The sequence below is a fragment of the Peromyscus maniculatus genome, chromosome 11, assembly GCF_049852395.1.
Source record: "Peromyscus maniculatus bairdii isolate BWxNUB_F1_BW_parent chromosome 11, HU_Pman_BW_mat_3.1, whole genome shotgun sequence".
NCBI classification, from domain to species: domain Eukaryota; kingdom Metazoa; phylum Chordata; class Mammalia; order Rodentia; family Cricetidae; genus Peromyscus; species Peromyscus maniculatus.
This window is the reverse complement of record NC_134862.1, coordinates 91,503,931-91,526,977: the sequence shown is the minus strand read 5'-3', so window position 1 is coordinate 91,526,977 and position 23,047 is coordinate 91,503,931. Positions and strand designations below refer to the sequence as shown.

Below are 23,047 nucleotides of genomic sequence, written 5' to 3'. Positions count from 1 at the left end.
CCAAACCCTATCCGTGCTAAAGGCAGTTAAGTGCAAAACCTCCAGAGGAGGCACTCACGGGGAGAAATCCCTTCCCAGCGCCTTAAAAACCCTTCCCAGTGCCTTAAAAGCCCTTCCCTTCTCTGCGTGATCTTTATTTGTAGCTTTGCCATAGTTTTTCTTCTAAACGGTTTGTTCTAAGCTACAGATTTTCAAAGCCCCCCTTTTCATTAATGACCCCACAGGAGGGTCTGTTGAGAGCCCCAAACCGACCCTCTTCAGAGACGTGCACACATTGATGTTCACATCTGGTCACGAGTGGCCGTGGGGACGGTTTAGAGCCTGCAGAGGCTGGTCTGTGGTGAGGCTCTGAGTGTGCGGGACGTGCAGAGAGGGGCAGGCAGAAGAGCTAGACCACACTGGACTCAGGCACCCTCCCCTCCAACAGTCTTCCTGAGGCCCTCTGCTGACAAAAGGGCCGTGAGTCTCACTCAGGGACCTTACAGTGCACCACCCTGCAACCTGTCACAAGAGTCATTCCGATGGCCCTTTTCTCTTAAGTTGTAGGTATCACGGGGCAGAGGAGGGAAAGGAAGAGGAAGAGGAGGAGGAAAAGGGGAAGTGAGAGAAAAAAACACAAGGGAAGTATTTTGACTAGAGACAAGAAAATGCCCCACAGAAGATAAATTCAAAACGACTTAAAAATCCAATCAGAGGCGGGCTCCTATTACTCTAGCTATTAACCCATCACTTCTCCTCAGGCTAAGTCCTCATAATAATTCAATATTTACCTGACCTAAACCGGGGTGGGCCCCCTCCATGGCCTGGGGAGCCACTTACAATTGACTTTCAGTGGCCAGCAGCTGTAATCAAATAATGTGAGTGTCTAGCAGTAGGTTGATTGGGTTAGAGCCAATGCTGTGGCCCTCTAAGTTAGGGAACTGCCAATCTGAGCTCCCACACCTCCTCTGGACCCCACAGTCGGTGTCTGCATGCAGAGCTGATCTCAGGAAATGTTTGATGAATGATTCAGGGATATGCATGAATAGGTCAATGAAGGTCGCGTAGCTTCCACCCACCACCCCACGTACAAACACACAGAGCTTTGGGTGAATCCACCTTTGTTCACAGCGATTCTCATTCTCCACACAACTACTGTACTTGTAGAGTCAGAACAAAGCTGGCACCATCCATCTCCCGGAAACTACCCCAGATTCCCCTCGGTTGGGATGAGAGCTCTGAGCCCTCGTAGCAGCTGTCTATCAGAATGAATATTTACCTTCCTTGGGAGTCTGCTCAGAAGTGAAACACAGACTCTGAATTCAGAGTGAGTGTCTCAGCCCTCACCTTGGGCCAATATTTGGAGATAGACCCTTTACAAAACAATCAAGGTTAAATGAAAGTCGGGTCCAACCCTGACAGGACGGGGTCCTGTTAGATGAGGCAGAGTGGGGTTTCTCTCCTGCCCTCCCCATACTGCCCTGCATGCACACCAGGGAAAGGCCGTGGGCAGAGCTAGCCGGGAAGGAAATCCTCCCCAGTACCCAACCTGCCAACACCTTAAACATGGACTTCCAGAATGGCAAGACAATAAATGTCTGTGGTTTAAGCTGATCGGACTGTGGTAGCTTGGTATGGTCACCTGCACTGACTTAGTGCCCCGCACAGAAATGAGCTGTCTGTGGACCAGTGCTTACCTTATTCGTATTTCTAGTCTCTGTACCTACTGCAGTCCTTCCACATAGTAAACGCTCAATAAATACACGTTGAGTAAAGCGAGGAACAGATGGAGACTAAAACACTGAAAAGAACCTCTCAGTTTCGCATCCTTGGGGACACAACCCATGCTCGCACCCCCATCATGTAAACAGAAACTCAATGACCCACGGGGCTGTCACTCCGACGAGAATAGCAAGACGCCAGGCCAGCCGAGCATCCACCCTCTTATCGTCCTTTCCACCCATCCCAATAGTTGTTGTTGCTTCTGACTCAGATGTTGGAAGTGAGAAGGGAAAGAGAGAGACTTTGTAAATAACAAAGGGGCCGACGGGATGGTTCTGCAGACAACGGTTCTTGCTGTACAAGACAGTGACCTGAGTTTAGTCCCCAACATCCACATAAAGTGGAAAAAGAGAACCAACTCCACAAATGCATCTTCGGCTTCCACGTGTGTGCCATGGCATGCATGCCCCCTGACACAACACACACACACACACACACACACACAAATGTGTGTGTATACCGTGGCATGCATGTTCCCCAACACACACCATCTACACACACACACAAATTGTATTTTGTAAGTGCTTCTTTCTGCTATTTGATTCATACAGCAGCAAGCTCTGCAGAGTCCTTGTGCCCTCTGGTCAGGTATTGGAATTCCAGTGTTGTACCTTGACAGATAAGCCCGAGCAAAGTCAAGGGCCTGCCCTCCAGGAGCATGGAATTACTCTGGAGCCTGACAACAGAGCTTGCTCTCTCTCTCTCTCTCTCTCTCTCTCTCTCTCTCTCTCTCTCTCTCTCTCTCTGTCATTCCTGCATGCATTGGTCGGTAGGATGCACTGAGAATGTATGGTCCAGGGAAAAGAAGACAAAACCAATCACAGATTCTACCTCTAAAGAGCTTAATGATGAAGATGATGAAGATATGAATTCAATTGCTATGTAACCGGCCCTCTTCTGAGTGCTTTCTAAATTATGTCACTTAATCTTCGTTAAGACTCCTGTGGTGTGGCTGGGTGCCACCATTCCACGGTATGGACGAAGAATCTGAGACAGAGGCAGGTCAGTTGCCCTATGAAGCAATTAAAGAGTTGAGCTCCCACCTTCGGGTGGGAGAATTTATGCCCCAGAGCTCTTGTTCTTAGTGACTGTTTCAAGCTGCCTGTCTTAGTTACTTTTCTATGGCTGGGATAAGGCACCATGACTAAGGCAGCTTACAGAAGAAAGAGCTCATCGTGGTTTACAGTTTCAGAGGGGAAGAGTCCGTGAACATCATGGCAGCAGGCAGGCATGGCACTAGACCAGTAGCTAAGAGATCACATCTTGAGGTACAGCCAGGCGGCAGACAGAGAAAGGGAACTCAAAATGGCATCTTTAAAAACCACAAAGCCCCGCCCCCTGGGACACACCTCCTCCAACAAGGCCACACCTCCTAATCCTTCTCAAACAGCTCCACCAATTGGGAACAAAGTATTCAGACATATGAGCCTATGGAGGCCATTCTCATTCAAACCACCACGCTGCCCAAAGGGGATGAGGACCTTGCTTTAACCGCACTGTTGGGATCTCTGTTGTGGCCATCGTACTTTAAGAAAGCTTTCATAGTTCGCCCCACAAACAGTACTGGGAACAGCCATTTCGATGTAAATTCAAGGAACGATAGAAACGGGCTTGGCTCGATCTTGTGCATTTCCATGGAAGTTAGCTCATGCTGTACCACTGAGAACATGACCCAGTTTAGCAACATCAACACAGCAGGCACCAGAGAAGAGGCCAAGCATTAGAAGGCCAAGGCATGTAGGAGGCGAGAGGCCTACAAACCACGGAGCATGGTGAAGACAGAAACCTGTAACCGGCTCAGCTTTTGATTAGAGTCCCTGATACCCACACTGCACGGAGGGACCTAAGAAAGGCCAACTTTAACAGCGGCGGGTACAACAGACTCACAGGAACCTGCCCTTGAGTGTGGGCACAGCCAAGGTGCAAAGGCAGCTGCCGTGGAGACGGGGACGTTTCTGGAACTCCGGAATATCAAGGTCTTCCTTCAGCTGGAGCACAGTGAGGGCATGAGCTCTGGGCACTCATTTCCATGTAAATGACAGCCGCAGCCGCAGCCGCAGCCGATTCCCAGCAAAGCCACTCTCAAGGGGATGGATAAACGCTTGCTACCACATAAAACCACACAAGACCCTCTGCTATCAATCCAAAGTCAAAAGATCAGGTTGTATTTGAAAGAACCCTTTCTCAAATCAGACTGGAACATTCTAGAAGACCTGTCGTGGTCAAGATCTGAGGGGCAGGGCAGAAGCTACAGCAAGGTACCCTCGGCCTTCCTGTATTTTGAGGTCAAAACACAGAGGCTTGCCTGTCATTCATGAGAGACTAGGAATCCCACGATCAATCACCAGCCTACAGATGTCCGATCGCTCCATCCTACTTGCCAAACTACAGAGTAGAATCCCAACACTTAGAGACAGTGAGAAGCTGGAAGTGAGAGGAGGCATTGCTGAACAAATACAAGTACAGAGACTCTCTGGTGTAAGCAACCTGTGGCCCACAGACTGCACTCTACTGAGGGTGGCCATGAATGGAGCCCAACACAAAATCACAGGCTTACCATTATGAGAGATTTTTACAGTTTTTCTTTGCACCCCAATCCACCTGGTTCTTGAGTCCGAACTCTGCCAATGACATCACGTTGCACTATCAAACAGTGGACCCACTTCAGGGAAATCTAAAGGCAAACTCCCAGCTCATCCCAGCATCTGAGCTAAGGATGCAGAGGCTGAGCCCTACTGCATCCACATGCTTCCACAACAGAAAGGCCATGCTGGCTAACAGGGAGGCAGAGCAAGAGACACACAGAGTAAGTCCTTCCCTCGTGAACCTTTGCAGCACCTGGAATGACTTGCTTGCCTGCTTCGCATGTTTAATTTCTCTTTTCCTGGGGCTTCTGTCAGCACACAAAAAGAGCCAACTGGGCTTGGGCCAACAGCTATTGAGAAATTCCTTTCAGCAGTACAAGGACCTTCTCCATCTCCAGACGTGACTGTGCTCTGAAAGTGCTAGCAGTGGGGACCCAGAACAGACTGGCACATCCCACTTTGCAGCAAAAGAGCTCCTCCAGCTGCCTCGCCTCATGTCCACACACAATGAGCTTCCAATGGCATCAGGTTCACTGGGGGGGGGGGTGTCTTTTATATTATGCAGAGTATCCCTGTTGGCCTTTCCTACTTAGGCAAGCAAAAGGAAAAAGTGGCCCCAGGTGCAGCGGAAAGGTGTTCCTTCCAGACATCCAGGCAGTCATCACTGTTTCGGGTTCACTGAAAGCCTTCTGATGCTATGTCTGCAGACCTGCTTCCTGTCCATAGTCCTGCTCCTTCTTCCTGTCCACAGCCCTGCTCCTTCTTCCTGTCCACAGCCCTGCACCTTCCTGCCCCACAACCCTACCAGATGCTTAGGAATTCTCCAGTGGCCTTGGTTTGGAGAGAAAGAAGCAGAAGCATAGGAAGCCTATGTGACTGGCTTCAGGGGCAGCAGGATGGTGACAGGGTGTGGGGGTGACAGAGGGCTCACTCTTCCACAACCCACCTCTGCAGAGTTACAGACAGCGGGCTGGGTCCCTGGAGAACTCAAGGACAGGGGTACCAAGGAGATGGGCAGGAAGGATGTCATCCACAGCACAGAGCGCCCAGGAGGAGGTGGCGGCTGCAAGGATGGAGAGCCCTGCCACCATCACTACAGTCAGGTACACAGGAAGGGAGGCGTCCACAGATGCTCAGACACGTGGACACTAGCTGGAGGCCCTGCTGAACCCTGCCCCTCTTAGCCTTCTCCTCCCACCCAAGACTGGAAACTGTTCTGAGGGTTCTTCATCTGAGCTCAAATGTCTTCATGTGGACTCTCCAGCCCCTGTACTACTTTTAAGTTGTAACCAAAGCCTCCTAAGAAGTGACTTAAAGGAGGAAGGAATTATTGTGACTCAAAGTTTAGGGAATAGAGTCCGCCATGGTGGGGAAGCCATGACAACAGGCAACTCAGTGGTGGGGGAGGGGGGAGGGGGGGAGGTGGAGGGTTACGTGTCTGGGACTGCCTACCTCCTCACGTCTCTGGGGAATGAGAAGAACAGATGAGAAAGGAAACGGGGCTTCACTATGATCCTCCAGGCCCAGCCTCCAGTGACTCACTTCCTCCAGCTAGGTTCCGCTTCACAGAGGCTCCACAGCCTCATCAACAGCAGCACCAAGCGAGGAGCCAAGTGTTCAAACACACATGTGCTGGTTCGTGTTATGTCAACCTGACACTAGCTGGAGTCACATGAAAGGAGGGAACCTCAATTGAGAAAACGCCCTCCATAAGTTCCAGCTGGGGGACATTTTCTTAATTAGTAGTGATTGACGGGGGAAGGCCCAGCCATTGTAGGTGGCACCATCCCTGGGCTGGTGGTTCTGGGTTCTGTAAGAAAGCAGGCTGAGCAAGCCATGAGGAGCAAGCCAGTAAGCAGCACCCTCCATGGCCTCTGCATCAGCTGCTGCCTCCAGGTTCCTGCCCTCACTGCTTTTGATGATGGACAGTTATATGAAACTGTGAGTGAAATAAACCTTTTCCTCTTCAAGTTGCTTTTGGTCATGGTATTTCATCACAGCAGTAGTAACCGTGACTAAGACTCCATGAAGCCTGTAGGTGACATGGTGTACCCAAAACATAACAGACTCCCAACTATGGCCTTTCTCCTTCCCAGCTCAGCTTTCCATCTGGTTGGCACAGGCACCCAGAATTTGGATCACTAAAACATTATCCTAATAATAACAACATAAAAATATCCCAATAATAACACAAAAATAACATAAAAGCTCCCAAACAGGAGGGAGTATTCAATAACCGGAATCAAGTGTATTTGGTTTTGCTTTTAAATTCTTATTGGTATCAATATTGATGAGCTGCACAGCTCTTCGGGCTCCAAGCTGGCTTGTCCTCCCAACATTACATCCCCCACCTCTCCTCCTACGCTCCCTTCCCGGGAAAGCCCAGCCCCTCCCACAGCCCTCTTGAAGCATATGACACACACATCTTCATCTCCAGCCCTAATGGTTCTCCTGAGCATCAAACTGAGTTCTCGGCTGTCGGATGGACAGATGGCGACCACACGTAGGTGCCGAGGGCAGGGCAGCCTCCCCATCACTGGGAGGACAAGGCTGAGAGAATGAGGGGTCGTGTCCGTGGGCAGCTCTCGACGTGGCCCTTCCTGTGGACCCGAGTGACGGTGGCAGGGCACACCCTCCTTGCGGCCAGCCCTCCTCAGTGGCCCCTCGGACGGAGTGCTCTCAGGCTCTGCCCCCCTCTGCCAGCCTCACCTCCCCCATCCGCCTCAGTTAATTCTGCCTCTGCGTCTTCTCCCTCGACGTAGCTCTCTGTAGTTGAAGCCCTCAGCATGTCCCCCCTGAGTCAATACGGTTGTTTCCTAACTGCCCTCCAGAGAATATACATTTGCAGAGGGCAGGGCTTTGTTTCCAACTGTATCTGCCACCTAGTCTCGGAGAGATGCATGATAAATATTTAATGAGCAAAGGTTTCTCTACATCTCTATCTTCCACACTGCTAAAAAAAAAAAATCCATTTCTAAAACAAAATGAAACAGATCATGCCATGCCCCAGAAGGCCTGGGTTTTTGTTTTGTTTTGTTTTGTAGGCTCTCATCCAAATCCCTGAGTGTTGTGGTTACCCAGGCATGTGGATCCAACCTGCCCTCTGTGAGTGCACTTTCCCAAGGCTACCCTGAACTATCCCTTGCCTTCAGTATGTATTCTTCCTCTTCCATGGTCTCCGCTCACTCACACTGTTCTCCCTTCTCAAAAGACATCATCTTCCAACACCTTCTTCGCCTGGAAATTATTTTATTGATCAAGCCTCAGCCCCAAAGCCTTTGTGCTTCATGAGCCTCCACCCCAACCCCCACCCCAGCCCTGAATCTCGGAGATAAAGTCCCACTAAGATCCCACTGTACCATATCACGGTAGTTAGATCCATGGACCACTGAGACCAAGAATCGGGAGCTATGCAGCGAATACCTACACCAGCCATCTACCTTGACCTGTGCTGTTGGACATGTAAGTATATGTATTCCATATCCCTTCCAGGCAAAGAAGACTCTCTGATGGGCTCACTCCCAGCACAGTAAACATAGCAATCGAACGTTCATCATCAGTTTGTTCTCGACAATTCTGGCACCTCAGGGAGTTATCTCACACACACACACACACACACACACACACACACACACACACACACACACACAGCTGATTTTCACAGCACCTAGGGAAGTAACTCCTTTTCACAGATAACGGAACCAAGGCAGCAAGTAGGTTACCATCCCTCTGCCCAGTGGTAACAGCAGCAGCGAAAACTGGTTACTCTCCACAAGACACTGCATCTCCCCAGTCCTTGGCCCCAGAATCCATAGCGCATCCACCGAGTCAATATTAAAAGTAAGTAAATGCCTTCCATCTACCAGGCATAAATAGGATGACAAGGGGGGAAAAAGGCCCTCTACTTCTAATTCAAAGCAAATGGGGAGGTGGGTGGAACCTGGGCAAGAGTTTTAAAAGGCCACACAGTAATTCATAACTGACTTCTTCTTAACCAGATAAACTACAAGTTTCCTAAAGATTGTTTCCCAATTTAAATATAATTCAATGCAATTTAATTCCTCTATTTAAATAGAACTTAAAAAGATGAGGCCCTCATCAGCTACTGAGTACATGCTGTTATGCTCTAACCTAAATTTGCAGGAGCCTCCTACCACCTCCAAAAAATGCTTTTTTTCATGTACATGTGTGTTCGTACTGCATACATATGTCTGTGTTCATGGGGAATGCACATGGCTGTAAGTGTGTATACGGTGACCAGAGGTTAGTCAGGAATCTTCCTCTATATTTCTTTGCCTTATTTTTTTAATAATTTATTTAACTTTTTATATGCACTTGTGTTTTGCCTGCACATATGTCTGTGTGAGGGTGTCAGGTCCCCTAGAACTGGAGTTTCAGACAGTTGTGAGCTGCCGTGTGGGTGCTGGGAATTGAACCTGGGTCCTTCTGGAAGACGAGTCAGTGCTCTTAACCGCTGAGCCATCTCTCCAGCCGCATGTCTTATTTTTTTTAGATTTACTTATTTTATCTTATGTATATGAGTGTTTTGCCTGCAGATATACATGTACACTGTCTGCATCAGATCCCCTGGAGCAAGAGCTACAGACAGCCATGAGCTGTGAAATAGATGCTGGGAACCGAACTCAGGTCCTCTGTAAGAGCAACAAGCACTCTTAACTGCTGAACCAGCTCTGCATCCCACCACACACAACTTATTTTTTGAGACAGGGACCTTTACTGAACTCAGAGCTCACTGATGGCTACACTGGCCAGCAAGATCGTCTCCACCTCCACAGCCCTGGGATTGTCTGCAGCCAAGCCTGGCTTCTTCTTATGTGAGTCCTAGGGAGCTGAATGCAGGTCCTTGGGTCTGTACAGCGAGCCAGTCACCAACTGAGCTCTCTATCTCCCAGCCTCCAACTCTTACCTTCAAATGTATCTTTGGGTTAGATTAGGCTATTAAGACTCCATGTTACTTAACAGAAGCCCTCAAAAAGGATAACTGAAAATCTTTCACAAGGTTAAGCCTATCAGATTTCCATAAAACCAGTAGATCCTGTTAGCTGTCTCATGGTTAGAAAAAAACAAAAAAAAAGTCACTCTCCGGAGTGTAAGAGCTTAAAGTCCAGAAACTTCGTCTACATTCTCCACTGAAAACTTAAATTTGGCAACTAGCTAGATCAGTACAAATGTTGTGGGAACACTAACGTTAAAACCACTCTGAGAACATATTTTATGTTTTTCTTAAAAGAACCTCTTCCCCTTACTGGCTCACCCAATCCAACCACACATTCTCTTTTATAAATGTAAGGTTGTTTTGTATTTTGTTCCTGTCAGAAAAATGAGAATATTGTGTGTGGGTGGCCTTCCTTGTCCAGCTTTTCTTCCACCCTGGCGATTCGAGGAGATAAAAGCCAACCATTTTAAACAGAAGCAAGAGATGGCCAAGTACAACCTTCTTTTCCACAGAGCCTCATCCTTACTCATCCTCCTTTGAAAAGCTCAATTTATTCGGACAAAGATGTAGTGACCACTGACCAACCTTACTCAGTTCCGAAATTCTTCCCGCTTCTCTGCACTCAAATCCATGTCTGGATACTCGGGACCCGTTCAAATACACAGACAGGGTCACAAAAGTGCCAGCCTGTGGAGGCTGCACGAGTTTCTGGACTCACTGCTGTGTTCCCAGGTTTAATGTCACTTCTAAATAATGTCAAGAATTTGTTTTCATTTGACTTCTCCGATGTTCCCAATTTACCTTGTTTAAGATTAATAAAGCAATTACAATACTCCCAATTAAGAAGCTATTTCAAAATGCACTTTCAATTCCAGTGTGTGAGCAAGTCACTTAATTATTTCTATTTGTTTTTCTCTTCTCGAGTGGGTAACTTCTCTTAGAACCGTTCAGACATGTTTTTGTTTTTTGTTTTTTTTTTTTCGTAAAGATGAAAGAAAACTGGGCCAAATTCCTCCCAAAATTCAGCCTCGAGTTCATCTAGACAATGTGTCTTCCTGGGCAGGAGAGCAAGCTCACCTGACTCTCAGATCTTGTGAACCATCGAATCTTAGTCTTCCTCCAATGTAACATTTCAAGGGAGAAATGCTCACTCGGGCTCAAAAGTCCTAGTTACCACAGTCTCTCTCCTCAGGGTTCGGGTTACAGGTGTGTGCCTCTGTGTCTTGCTTCCTAATCTGGCTTTATCTGACCATTTATAGACTCTAGGAGAGCAACCTCACAGAGGATGTCTCTTAAATAAAGATATTAAAGATGGGAGAGATAGTGAAAAAAAAATCTCCTCTTGGTGCCTTTAGCAATTGCAGGTAGTGGTACACACAAAATCTGTTTGCATTGCTTTTAACACTCTAAGCACATGCTAGCGGAGGGATCATTAACACTTGTCCAAAGTGCATAGAAACTGCAAGAAAAGCTGTCACAACCCCTAGAAGGGGATGGTGAGCATGCATGTCACTGGTCCCAGGGACCAGGCATCTCTTTGCTCAGAGCAGGTGAGAGTCAGGGAACATCCCATTCTGACCTGGGGGACAGGTTCTTGTGTTTCTGGTCTCTTACCATTATCTACTCAGAGTCCAAAGTTCAGGCACCCTGGCCTCTACTTCTCCACAGATTGTGGAATTTGGATTCATATGGATTCACATAGTGTGTTTATGGTCCTTTCTGGTCACAATACCAGAGTTCCCTTATGTCATGGTGGGGAAGGGCAATTTTCAAACTATTTGATAATTTCAGCTTAAGTGGACACTTTTGGGTCAACTATCATAAAAATGGGGTTGGGGTGGATGTATTAGAGATTGGAATCGTCATGTCCTGTCATACTAAAAGAAAGGCCATAATGAAGAGGACAAGGTGCCCATTCTTGTCATCTCTCGGGTTCCTCTTCTATTACACAAGGATAAATAGTGGTGTGCACCATGCACACTCACTGTGGGGAATGAAATGAGGTTACACACGTACGGGAATAGGGGTTAGCACATACAAGGCATGCTCCGGGCATTTGCAATTAGTACTACTGGCAATTTGGAAATGTTTAACAACCCCTCGAATTTCAGTCAGTTTAACATTTCGGCCGGGCGGTGGTGGCGCACGCCTTTAATCCCAGCACTTGGGAGGCAGATCCAGGCAGATCTCTGTGAGTTCAAGGCCAGCCTGGTCTCCAAAGCGAGTTCCAGGAAAGGCACAAAGCTACACAGAGAAACCCTGTCTCAAAAAACCAAAAACAAAACAAAACAAACAAACAAAAAAAAACATTTCATCCCATCTTTCTCAACCTTCCATGGTTAGTGATAGCTGAACAGTGTGTTCCTGTGAAAATGGACCAATAAGAAGATACATGATACATGAGACTAATACATCTTTTGTATCCGCCATGGATGTTGCTGGGTGTCTTGGCAAAAGGAGACTGTGTTTACAAATAAGCTAAAAAGCTTGCTCATTTGGCTCTTTCAGTTCAGAGGCAATGATCCTGGTGACCTATTTAGACATACCACTACCCTGTGTGGTTATTTCAATTATCAAACACTGAATGAGCTTCCAAAACCAAGGATAAAGAGAAGCAATCTGAAAAATCACTTTTCTCATCAGTATCAATAAATAACACTAGATTTTAAAATTGAACTGAAAATCTATATTAAGAAATTTTTGTGCAAGTCATTTGCATTTAAACTTTTGAGAAGTTTTATTTGTATATTTCCCTGGGAGCAAAAACTAAATCCCCTTATATATGTATTTCCAGGCATGTAATAGTGCCAAATGACGGAACAGTGGGATGGAGAAGGCAGCTAAGAGCTTGGAACCCAGCAATTCCTCAAAGTCTCCCTTATTGTGAGTGTACATTCCAAGATTGCCACCAGGTGCTTAAAATCTCAGACAATAGCAAATCCCACATATTAAACTTCATCTTATCCTACACATACCTATGATAAAGTTAAATTAATATGTTAGATATAGTAAGGAATTAACAATACCAAACAATAAAACAGAACATCTATAACAATATGTGGTGCATGCCTTTAATCCCAGCATGCAGGAGGCAGAGCCAGGCGGATCTCTGTGAGTTCGAGGTCAGCCTGGGCTACAGAGTGAGTTCCAGGAAAGGCACCAAAACTACACAGAGAAACCCTGTCTTGAAAAAAAAAGGCTCTAATATGCATCTTCTGGATATTATCTTAAATATCCTACTGTTTTATACAGTGGACAAAGGGGTTAATTTATATTCCATGCAGGAGGAACTGGGCAGGTTGGTAAAAGACTTTCTCCTGCTATTCAAAATGGCACTCCCACTTTACTGCTTATTCTAGGCTTTTCCACTTAATATTTTTCAGGCCATGATGATAACTGGCAACTGGAATCCATGCAGCCACGTAAGAGCAGAGGCTGAACTTGAACTCTGTTCATCCTGGAAAGAATGCAGAGCCCTTGTTCTCATTTGAAAGCCTTTTGAAGGCACTGGAAATATATCTCGGACACCATGAACAGAACAGCACAGTCGTTTTTCTTCATCTCTAATCAGTATCTACTCGGTCAAGATCTCCATCTACACCCACCATTACTCTAGGGAATTAAAGAAACACTGGGTCTCTCTGACTTGCCTTTTCTCTTCTGGCTTGTGAGATGTGAGATTTGCTACTTGGTGCAGAAAATCCTTCTGTACCCCCCGAAGCTTTCGGATTCCACCTGTCAATAAGCTGGGTTTCCATGCTGCTTACATTACCACAGGCTTTGTTGAGGAAAGACGTGCTGGAGTTTTGGGAGTTGGGACTTGGTTGACTAGGTTCGGCTTGAAATCATGGATTTTGGATACAGCATGCCAGGAAAAGCCTCTACTCAACCACACATCAAATTTTTCTCAATAAAACTCCAAGTGCCCACATCTACAAGCCAGTTGATCACCCAGAAAGCATCTGCTCCTATCTGCTGGCACACAGATACAGCCTCATGACCCAAATGAGACCTCACAGGGCATTTCCATGGAAGTTGACTTGGAAGCAGGGAAGTGGGAGGTATAGCCTGCCTGACATCCCACTCCAAACTGTCCCCTGGGTCCCACTGATACGATACATTCAGGATGCTCCCAAGACCCTCAAGGAAAGACTCCAAGCTATCTGCCCTTCTCCATATTGGTTCACTGTGGCCAGAGAGTCTGCATTCATCAGACTATTTTCTGCTCTCTGGTGAGTCCAATCATGTGACCATCTCTACATCTCTGGACAGGATATCTCTGCCACCCCCTCCCACTCTAAGTGTCTCTCTGTCTCTGAGGCCCTTCCTGGCGTCTCCTCCAGCCTTCCCCAGACCACCTCCAACTGGACGTGGCCTCAGCTTTCCATAACTCGTCCACCCATGGCGGTTGTTCTCTGAACGGTGAAGCAGGAATTGAGGGATCTTTTTTTCTTGCTTCCCACCAACATTAACTGAGCCTGTGGCCATGAATGAGATGCTACACTGGTGCCTAAAACATAAAAATGCATCAGTCAAGATCCCTGCCTTCAGTGGGCTTACAAGGATATGATATGGCGTTGCTTCTTAGAGCAAGGGGAGCCCGGGAGAGCAAAAAATTTACTGAGTGGAGAAACATAGGATGATGACATCTAGGTGATGCCTTAAAATTCTTCATTGGGAGAATAAGGGGGGGTTATATTGGTTTAAAAGAACAATGTGAGCAATAGGCCTTCGTTTGAGTCGGGGTACAAGCCCTTAGGGTTCACTGAGTAAATAGATCAAAGATGCCCCAAACTATAACATTGTCTTAGCCACCACTTCCCCATGACCTTACACAACTACTGCGTGTCTGTGGCATTTCCATCCCTGATACCAACTCCCTAAGGTTCGTAAGATCCTCCTTATTTTATAGATAAGGAAGCTGAGATCCCCCCATACCAAAAATCTCAACACTAGTAAGTGTCAGCGCCCACCCTGAGTTCCCAATAATAGAAGGAGTTCATCTTTGAGAAGCAATTTGTAGAGCAAAGTCTAGGTCCTCGTCCTGTACATCTGGGGGGACTACTCTTGTCACCCCTCAAAACTCAGGAGGCTTCTAGGAAAGCAGACTGAGGCAAAAGAAGAAAAGCAGCTGAAGCCACAGTCCACAAGGATTTGGGGCACAGCAGTGTCCTGTGTCCCCCCATAAGCCTGGTAGGAGAGTCCACTCAGGATACTCATTTTCAGAGGCTCCGAATGAGGACCCTTCTACCCAGCTGACAAAAGACATCTCCAAGAAAGCCACCCAAAGTCACCACAAGCTAAGCCAGGCTCATAAAAGCTCTCCTAGGGCTCAAAGACTTGAATTGGATCTCTGGCTTCCCAGGACAAAGCCTTTCGGTTTTGATGGAGTTCTTTTCTCTCTCCTCTTTTGTCTGGTCATTTTCTCAATTTCTCCCTTTCTAGTTCAGGCTTTTTCTGTAATACTTATATTGGGCACAGGCTTTCTTCCCCCGTCCTAGCTCAGACTATTATATCTAGCTATTGTGGTGTTCCTTCTCCTCTGAAAGCAATCAAAAATGAAAATCCACATTTCAGAAGAGTGTCTATTAAATATGCACCTTTTGTGGGTTAAAAAAGGAAAGTGCTCTCTGAGGACTGATTTCAGCTGTGTTTCACCTACAGATTAGATACTGGGTGAGACTTCTGCTCCTTAGCAGGTCATTTGCATCTGGTAATTGAGAAGGAGGTCAGGAAGTCTGGAGTCAGAAGCAGCTTATTTTAAGGAATACCTTCGTCTAAAGCATTGCTAATCAAACTGTGATCTTTGGACCAGTAGCAAAGGCTTCACCTGGGAGCTTATTGAATATAGAGATGGCTCCAAAGTTAAGAGCACCTGCCTCTTTTCTAGAAGACCTGTGTTCAGATCCCAGCACCCATGTTGGGCCGCCCATGACTGCTTGTACCTCAAGCTCCAGGAAACCCAACGCTCTCTTCTGGCCTCCTAGGGAACCAGTACAAACATGGCAGAGACATATGCACAGAAACAAAAATAATATTAAAAACAGAAATGCAGACTCTCGGGGACCACCCAAAGCCAATGAACCAGACTCTAGCTTTTAACAAGATTCCAGGTGATTTGCACATACACAGATGTTTTAAGAGCAGAGGTCTGGAGCAATGGTAAATTTGCCTTTATTATCAATCTGGATACGACAGAGATTTCTAAAAAACTGAACCTGTTTCATCAATGCTTAGGATGTGCCCCACCATCCTTTCCTACCCACGCTGTGGATTCATACAGGAGTCCTAAAATGATAACTATTCCTCTACAAATCAGCATCAGCCAAAAAAAAAGAGTGGAAGGTGAGATCAGGCTGGTGACCAGCCATTCTGCAGCAGATGACCCCTCAGAAGAAAGGCCTGTAACACTGAAGGGTGATGGGGAACGCTTACTCCCACCGTTTCCCGAGGCTCCGGGAGGGGATAGAAATAGACATCTCTGCACAAACTACAAAGGTAACTGGTGAGTCCAAAGGGTCTTGCTAAACTGAGCTGGGAAAGTCCTGAAAACAATGGATGAAGCCAAGAGCACGCATAACCTTTCTGATCAACCCATGCTCAGACCTCACACTACAGTGGAGATCGACCAGCCCATGCTCAGACCTCACACTACAGTGGAGATCGACCAGCCCATGCTCAGACCTCACACTACAGTGGAGATCGACCAGCCCATGCTCAGACCTCACACTACAGTGGAGACACATGCAGATGGACTCTGGTTACCTCCTTTATCGTCTACCTGGGAGACATGAGCGGGGAACATGGAAAAGCATGCGGACCTGGTTGGAAGGACCGGGAGGTAACACTGAAAGGCCCAGGCCTGTTCAGTGGTGGCCTGCCTACTGGTTCCCATCTGCTCATGAGGTAGAGCTACTATCCAGTGAGGGGAAAGCCCTGCCAGGCCACAAAGACATGGTCTGGACTCACACTTGACCTTGTCCTCTGTGAAGAGGACGCCTGCCTCAGAGACGTTTCTAGTGAAAACTGAATAACAGCACAAAAAGTTACACCTCGAAAGAAACAAAATAAAAACAACCACCCAATCGCCCACTCCATTCAAAGCCAAAGTAAGAGTTGGACCCCTAATTCTGACTCCTTGTACACCACAATAACCACTTTCCTCCCCACGGCATCTGACGGCTGCCCATGTGGAACGCCTGCTCCCTGTGAGGGCCTATGCTGTCCTCCTCCCCCCCTGGTTTTGCTAAATTTCCACTCACTTATTCGCCCCATCTTCACCTTCAGAGTCTCTGAAACAGCAACATTTTCCAATATGGAAACGGTTCATTTATGCCGAGCAATACTTGTTTTTCATCTAATGGCAATCTCCTTAGGCAGCCACAGCACTCCGGTTATGAGGACGCCGAGCTGTCCTTCCTTCCCGTGGCCACATCAGCGAGCTCTCAAGGAATATTTGGAACAGACGGGGATGATGGACGTGGTGCACCAGGGAGAAAGGGGGGGTACTTGAGCAGGGACATTCAGACAAGAACTCCATCTGTCTTCCTCTACGACAACCGAAAGCTAGCCCTCTCCCTTGGAATCAGGTACGTTATAGATGAGCCACCTACAGAGGCTGGGGCTACCAATTTATTTCGGTTAACTTCCACTTCTTGACTTAATCCCCCCCCCCCCACACACACACCAGAACTAGCTAAGCAACCTTCCGGAAACACACCTGGAGCTCTGCAAACCCTCCCCACCCCCGACAGCGACTGACGTGCCTCAACACACCACCTCCAAGAAAGAGAAAGTTAACTTTCAAATAAACCTGTCCTTCAACCAGCCTGGCCATGTTTCCAGACCCTTCACATTCTTAAAGGTGATGATTCTAGCGTTGCCCAAATCCAGAAGCCAAAACCTGAACTGTGTGCAGAGGGCAGAGATCAAAGGTCAAAGGTCCACAAATATACCGCCTTTTTTTTTTCTCTCTCTCTTTTTCTTCTTCCATCCCTCTTTTTTCTTTCTTGGCCCCAAATGGGAATTATAGACCAAGCTTTTTGTCCTTCCTTCAGAAAAGCCCAACTGGGCTGCTGCTGGTCGGGGTGCGAACCTGCACCGGTTGTTCCACAGAATTTTCTGTGAACTCCAGGGGTTATGCTGAAGGCTGGGACACAAGGATTTTGTTTCTCAGGCACCCCTAAAGTCTGCATGTATGCAGGAGGCTCGGTGCTGTCCCGTCAGCACAGGCTCCCCTCCCTGCTGAGACGTCCAAGGCTCTCCCACCACAGCGGGGTCACTCACCACCCGTGAGCTGTGCTGGGCCAAAGCACAGCGCCAGTTGAAACCACAGGATCACGGCCAAGAGTCTCTGGGGGGACTGAGGCTGCTGTTGCTGCAGCTGCTGCTCTAGAAATCCATCTCCATTGCTCGGGTTCATTCCATGATACATCTTTCATCCACAGAGGGCATCCAGCTTGCAAGAGTCTGCAACCAGGAGCGGAATACGACAATACCCCGGGGTTGCCCGGGCTCTGGGGCCACGCTCTCCCTCCTCCGCCCTGGGGACCCGGAGCCTGGGCTTTGCGGGCTCCATCCCGGTTCGCCCCTGCGGAGCCCCCGCCCCCTTTCCCACGGCGAGATCCTCCCTACCACCCCCCATGCAGGGTCCAGAGAGTAGCAGCCACCATGGGATACTGCGCGTGCGGGAGGGATGGAGGAGGGGAGAGAGGACAGGGGTTAGTGCACACTGGCTCTGCGCTGGTCCCCGGGATTCAGCGGTTGTGATCATGACAGGAAAGTCTAAAGCCTTCTAGCATCAAGCCGCCGAGAAAACACTTTTCCCCGGGCCTGTACATTTTACTCTCAGGAATCTCACAATGTGCCCCCTGCTGCCCCCGTCTACTTCTCTGTTTTTCCAGGGATTGGGAGGGTCCTATTGCCCCAGTCCCCTCTGAGATCTGAGCTGTGATTTTTATTTTTAAAAATGCCTTCCTTAGGGGTGCTGATCCCGGAGCCAACTCGCCCAGGCCGGCCTGTGCGCGCCTCCCCGGGCAGGCAGGCAAGCCCCTTCCGGGCTCCGGCTCTTACCTGTGGGTCTCATGCATGCAGCTTCCTTCCCTCCTCCGCCTCCTCCCCCCGCCAGTCTAACCCGCATCTGTGCGCGACCTCTGCTGCCGCCGCTGCGCGAGCGAGCGAGAGAGCGAGACGGAAGCCTCGGCGGCTGCCGGGCTACACCGCCCCCACCCGTCCCGCCGCGCGCTCCCTCCCCGGGCTCCCCCCGAGCAGCCGGGCGCTGGGGGGCGGTGGTGGAGGGGGGGAGACGGGGGTGACGAGGGCCAAGGCGGCCGGGCTGCGCGCCCCCGGGGAGGCGCCCGCGTGCCCGCTACCTGAGCTCGGGATCGCGCGGCGGCGGCGCGGAGAGGGGGAGGGAGGGATGAGGCGGGGGCGCGCGCGGGGAGGGCTGGGGCGCGCAGGCCTGCACGCGCCTCGGCGGATCCCAGCCAGCGCCACTGGTGGGGGTAAGGGGATAGCGAGGGCGGAGGAGGACGCCACGGCCAATGGGAAGCCGGCGCGCCTGCACCTGTCGGGCACGAGTCGCCAGGCGGCGGCACGCGCGCGCGCGCACACATGCACGCACACATACACACACACACACACACACACACACACACACACACATGCATACACACATACACAGGCACACGCACGCGCGCACACGCCCAGGTCTGTACCCTGATCCTTCACCGGTGGCCTCTGGTGCCCTGTGCGCACCACCATAGGCTGCGATGGTGAAGGTGGCCATAGACAGAGGGATCCCACCCAGGACCATCACCGACGACGACGGGGTTAATTTGAATGGGGCGGAGTGAGTGCGTTCCTTGCTAAAACCTCAAGTTCCTGGTGACCCCGGAGCACCTCCTCTGGCTTGGCTCTTCTCCTAGAGCCCAGAGAACGACTGGAGGAGGCTGGGTCTCTCTCTGTTCCTCGTCCCTTGCACCCTTGGCATTTTCCCTCTTGGCTGCCTTGGAGATGCACGCATCCCTCGGAGCTTTCTCTTGAGAGGTTCTCCCCCAGGGAGGCGAGTGACGGGCAGTGAGGCAATGGATGCCAATGCAGGAAGCTGGGTATCACCGCAAGGCTTATGGCCCGTGGGTAAAAACCCAAAGGATCAAAGGTGTCCAGGAAAGAGAGTCCCCCTGGTCAGCGGTCCATTTCTGGTATCTTAAATTCAGCCTGCTGTGAGCTCTGCTCTCCCAACCTATTCCTGCCTTTGCTGTTCCCCGACAAGCTAAGCCTCCCTCTGAGGGCTGGGCTCTGAGGACCCAGGTTCCAGCCTTGGTGATTAAGGGGTGTGCCCTAATGAGATGGTGCCGGCAGGCAGTATTTTCGAACAACTGGCACTCCATTATTCTGTAGCAATTTGGGGATATGAAAAACCATGTTTCTGATACAGCTACCAAATCATCCCATCCTTCTATCGACTTTCCCAAAATCTCACATACTGAAGGTAGTTGGGAAATTACAGCTTTTACTGTGCCGGCTCTTTACTGCGAGTAATTTTAACAAATTCTTGCAGGAGAAATTAGCTTTTAGTAGATAAATCAAGTTCAATGGTTCCCCCCCCTCCTATTTGTAAAATTGAGATGTTGGCTTTGCACAGGGTAAGTGTAATACTTTTGGCTATTACAAATGCATTCCTGCTGAAGTGTGTACCTGGAGGCCCCAAAGCATTACTTGGGTATTTTTCCATGTTCCCAAGGTCCTGAGATTGTTCGATGCAAATTGAATATTTATTCCAGTTTATTCTCAGTAAAATGTCTACCCTCTTTAAGTAGCTGTCAAATCCACAGGGCTCAAAACTGTAGACCATGCAACAAACATACCTGAAATCCTCCCTTAGCTGCAGCAGTCACTTGGTACAGAATGCCAGGGCCAGCATGAACATCCAAGTTCATCAGGCCCAAACATGGGAGCTGTGCTTCAGTCTCCTTTCTGACATCGTGGTATCCAGCTGGAGCTACAACTCAGTAGGAGATCATTTGCCTAGCTCTTGTGTGAGGCTCAGGGCTCTGCCCCCAGGACCATAAAAATCAAATCATTTGTGAACAAGGCCATGTAGCTTCATCCATTACTTGAGGGGGCCTGTTGTATTTGCCTGTAACACCAAAACAAAACAAAACAAAACAAACAAACAAACAAACAAACAAAAACACCTTTCCTTATGTAGGATTGCTCTACCTTGGTTTCTATTGCTGTGATAAAACACTGACCAAAAAGGTTTACTTGGCTTACAAGTTACAGTCCATCATTGAGGAAAGCCAGGGCAGGAAGCTGAAGTGGAGACCACGGAGGAATGCTGCTTGCTGCCAGCTTTACTTCCCATGGCTTGTTCAGCTGGCTCACTTATTACAGCTCAGGGCCATCTGCTCAGGAACGACACCCATCCCCCTGATACACACAGGGCAGACTGGGCCCTCCTGGGTCAATCAGCATTTAAGAAAAGGTCCCCACAGACTTGGCCACATGGGGGCAATTACTCGGTGTCTCTCTTCTCAGGTATGTTTAAGTCACGTTAACAAAAGCTATGGCAGAACTTAGATCTACCCTTCCTGAAACTCTGCCTGTGGTTCTGCCTCTCCTTTCTTGACCCACACAGCTAAGTCAAACTCCCCTCCTTTAAGACAACCTTTCAAGGGCTGGAGAGATGACTCTTAATGTTGCTCTTGCAGATGATTCCCAGCACCCACACGGTGGCTCACAACCATCTGTAACTCCAGTTCTAGGGATCCGATGGTCTTGCCCTCTGCTGGTCTCCACGGGCATCAGGCATGCATGTGGTGCACACACATACACACAGGCAAAACACTTGTGAATATAAATTTAATAAAACGAGAGTCAGTATTTCATCCAGTTGGAGGTAGCATCATGTTCTCATGCTTTTCCTTCTGTGGATTATGTGTAGTCCCCTCCCTTGATGTGACAATTCTCAGGCTCCTCACTAGCTTGTGGCCAAACTAGAGTTAACTGATGTCCCCAGTGCCCACTCAGCTCCAGCACTGAGAGTTTGTTTGAAAAAGGAGCATATGTTCACTCTGGGCTCTCACCAGTGCAGGACTGGACGTTCCCACCATTCTGATTCATGCCGTGGAAGCTTTGGAGGCTGACTATATAGCACAACATTTTGTCAGTTTCCTATATTAGCTCATGTTTTATTTTTTCCACAGTTGCCATACAATACCATGGTCTTGGTGGCTTATACAACTGGAATTCCATTTTTCCCAGTTCTGGGTGCTGGAAATCCAAAGGGAAAGTGTTGGTATGGGTGCAGATGACAGTCTTCTGTGTGATCATGTGGGCATCCCTCTGTGGTGTCTAGGACAATCCTAATGGCCTCGTTTAAACTTATTGCCTCTTTAAAGACCTTGTCTCAAAAAAAAAAAAAGTCACATTCTGAGGCCCTGGGATCTCCATCTTGAATATAAATGGATATGCACTTTCTCCAGACTCGGAAGTAAGATAGACGGAAGGCAGGAGAGAGCGTGACTCACTTCCTGCCAAGTGATGGAAAACTTAGCTCCTCTGTCTTTCTTACTCCTACAGGAGTTCACTACCAAACTGCAGAAAAAGGCAAAAGCCTCCTGACTTAAAGACGTCTTGGAGTATTAGACAGACACAGAAGTAGTCGTGAAACCTCATCCTTTACTTTCTGCTAATATAGCTAAATGCCACAGCCAGGCAATTTATAAATACTGGAGGCTAAGTAGCTCAAGAACAAGAACTACTTCTGGTAAGGGCCTTCTTGCTACATTATAGCATGGCAAAAGACACCATGTAGCCAGAAAGAAATACACACGCGAGTGGGAGAGAGAGAGAGAGAGAGAGAGAGAGAGAGAGAGAGAGAGAGAGAGAGAGAATCCTCTTATCAGAAACCCATTCCTTGGTAAGCTACTCACTCCCAGAGTAACATAAATCCATTCATCAAGATGGAGCCCTCACAACCTAAACAATTCCTACCAGGCTCTGCTTCACACACTGTGGCACTTGGGTGTAGCTGGAGTTTTCTCCAGTCCTGCCCAGCCCCACGGACCCCACAACCACTTATAAAATAATAACTCAGAAGTTCATATTAATTAAACTGCTCAGTCATTAGCTCAGGCCTACCACTGTCTAGCTCTTACACTTAAACTCAGCCCATTTTTGTTAATCTTTATGTCGCCACATGTTCCGTGGCTTTACCTGCTGCCTTTACATACTGCTCCCTGGACAGCAGGCTGGCGGCTCTCTGCCTCAGCCTTCCACTTCCCAGATTTATCCTCCCTCTTTGTCCCGCCTATACTTCCTGCCTGGCTACTGGCCAATCAGTGTTTTATTTATCAATCAATCATCTGCAGCACTTGGGGGTTAAGTTTCCAACACATGGACCTTGAGGAAAACACTGTTTGAGAACTAAAGACTGAAACCAAGAAATGATATTTTTCTCTTCTCCCGGGGTTTCTTAAATTATGAACCTCCAGGAAATGTGCAGTCAACTTACTGATCCCAGAACATGCAGAACATGAGGCCAGGATCACACTGAATGCTGTGTTTCTGTGACAATCTAAGCGTTTTTAAAGCTTGTGGTCCATCCAGTACATCAACCCTGGAGGGACAACCCAGTCTATGAGCAGGTAAGTTGCAGGGGCTGGGGAAATAGATAAAACAGCTCATGTAGGCACATGTAGTTCTCACCTCGTCTGTCCATACAAAGTCTCCTTGGAGG

The 23,047-nt window shown here is 48.4% G+C and overlaps 1 protein-coding gene across 2 annotated transcripts in view; it reads right to left on the bottom strand.

The window, feature by feature from the left end:
• Window positions 1-18,579, bottom strand: part of Susd4 (sushi domain containing 4) — a 131,357-nt gene extending 112,778 nt beyond the window's left edge. Inside the window, exons 1-2 of one of the 2 annotated variants that reach the window (XM_076548123.1) lie at window positions 18,376-18,579; window positions 17,590-17,772 (exon numbers count right to left, since the gene is read on the bottom strand). In XM_076548123.1, coding sequence (XP_076404238.1) covers window positions 17,590-17,737 — 148 coding nt within the window. In that variant the 5' untranslated portion in view covers window positions 17,738-17,772; window positions 18,376-18,579. The remainder of the gene's footprint in view (window positions 1-17,589; window positions 17,773-18,375) is intronic. The other variant, XM_006988600.4, reaches the window with a different exon arrangement.
• Between the last annotated feature and the right edge of the window lie 4,468 nt (window positions 18,580-23,047).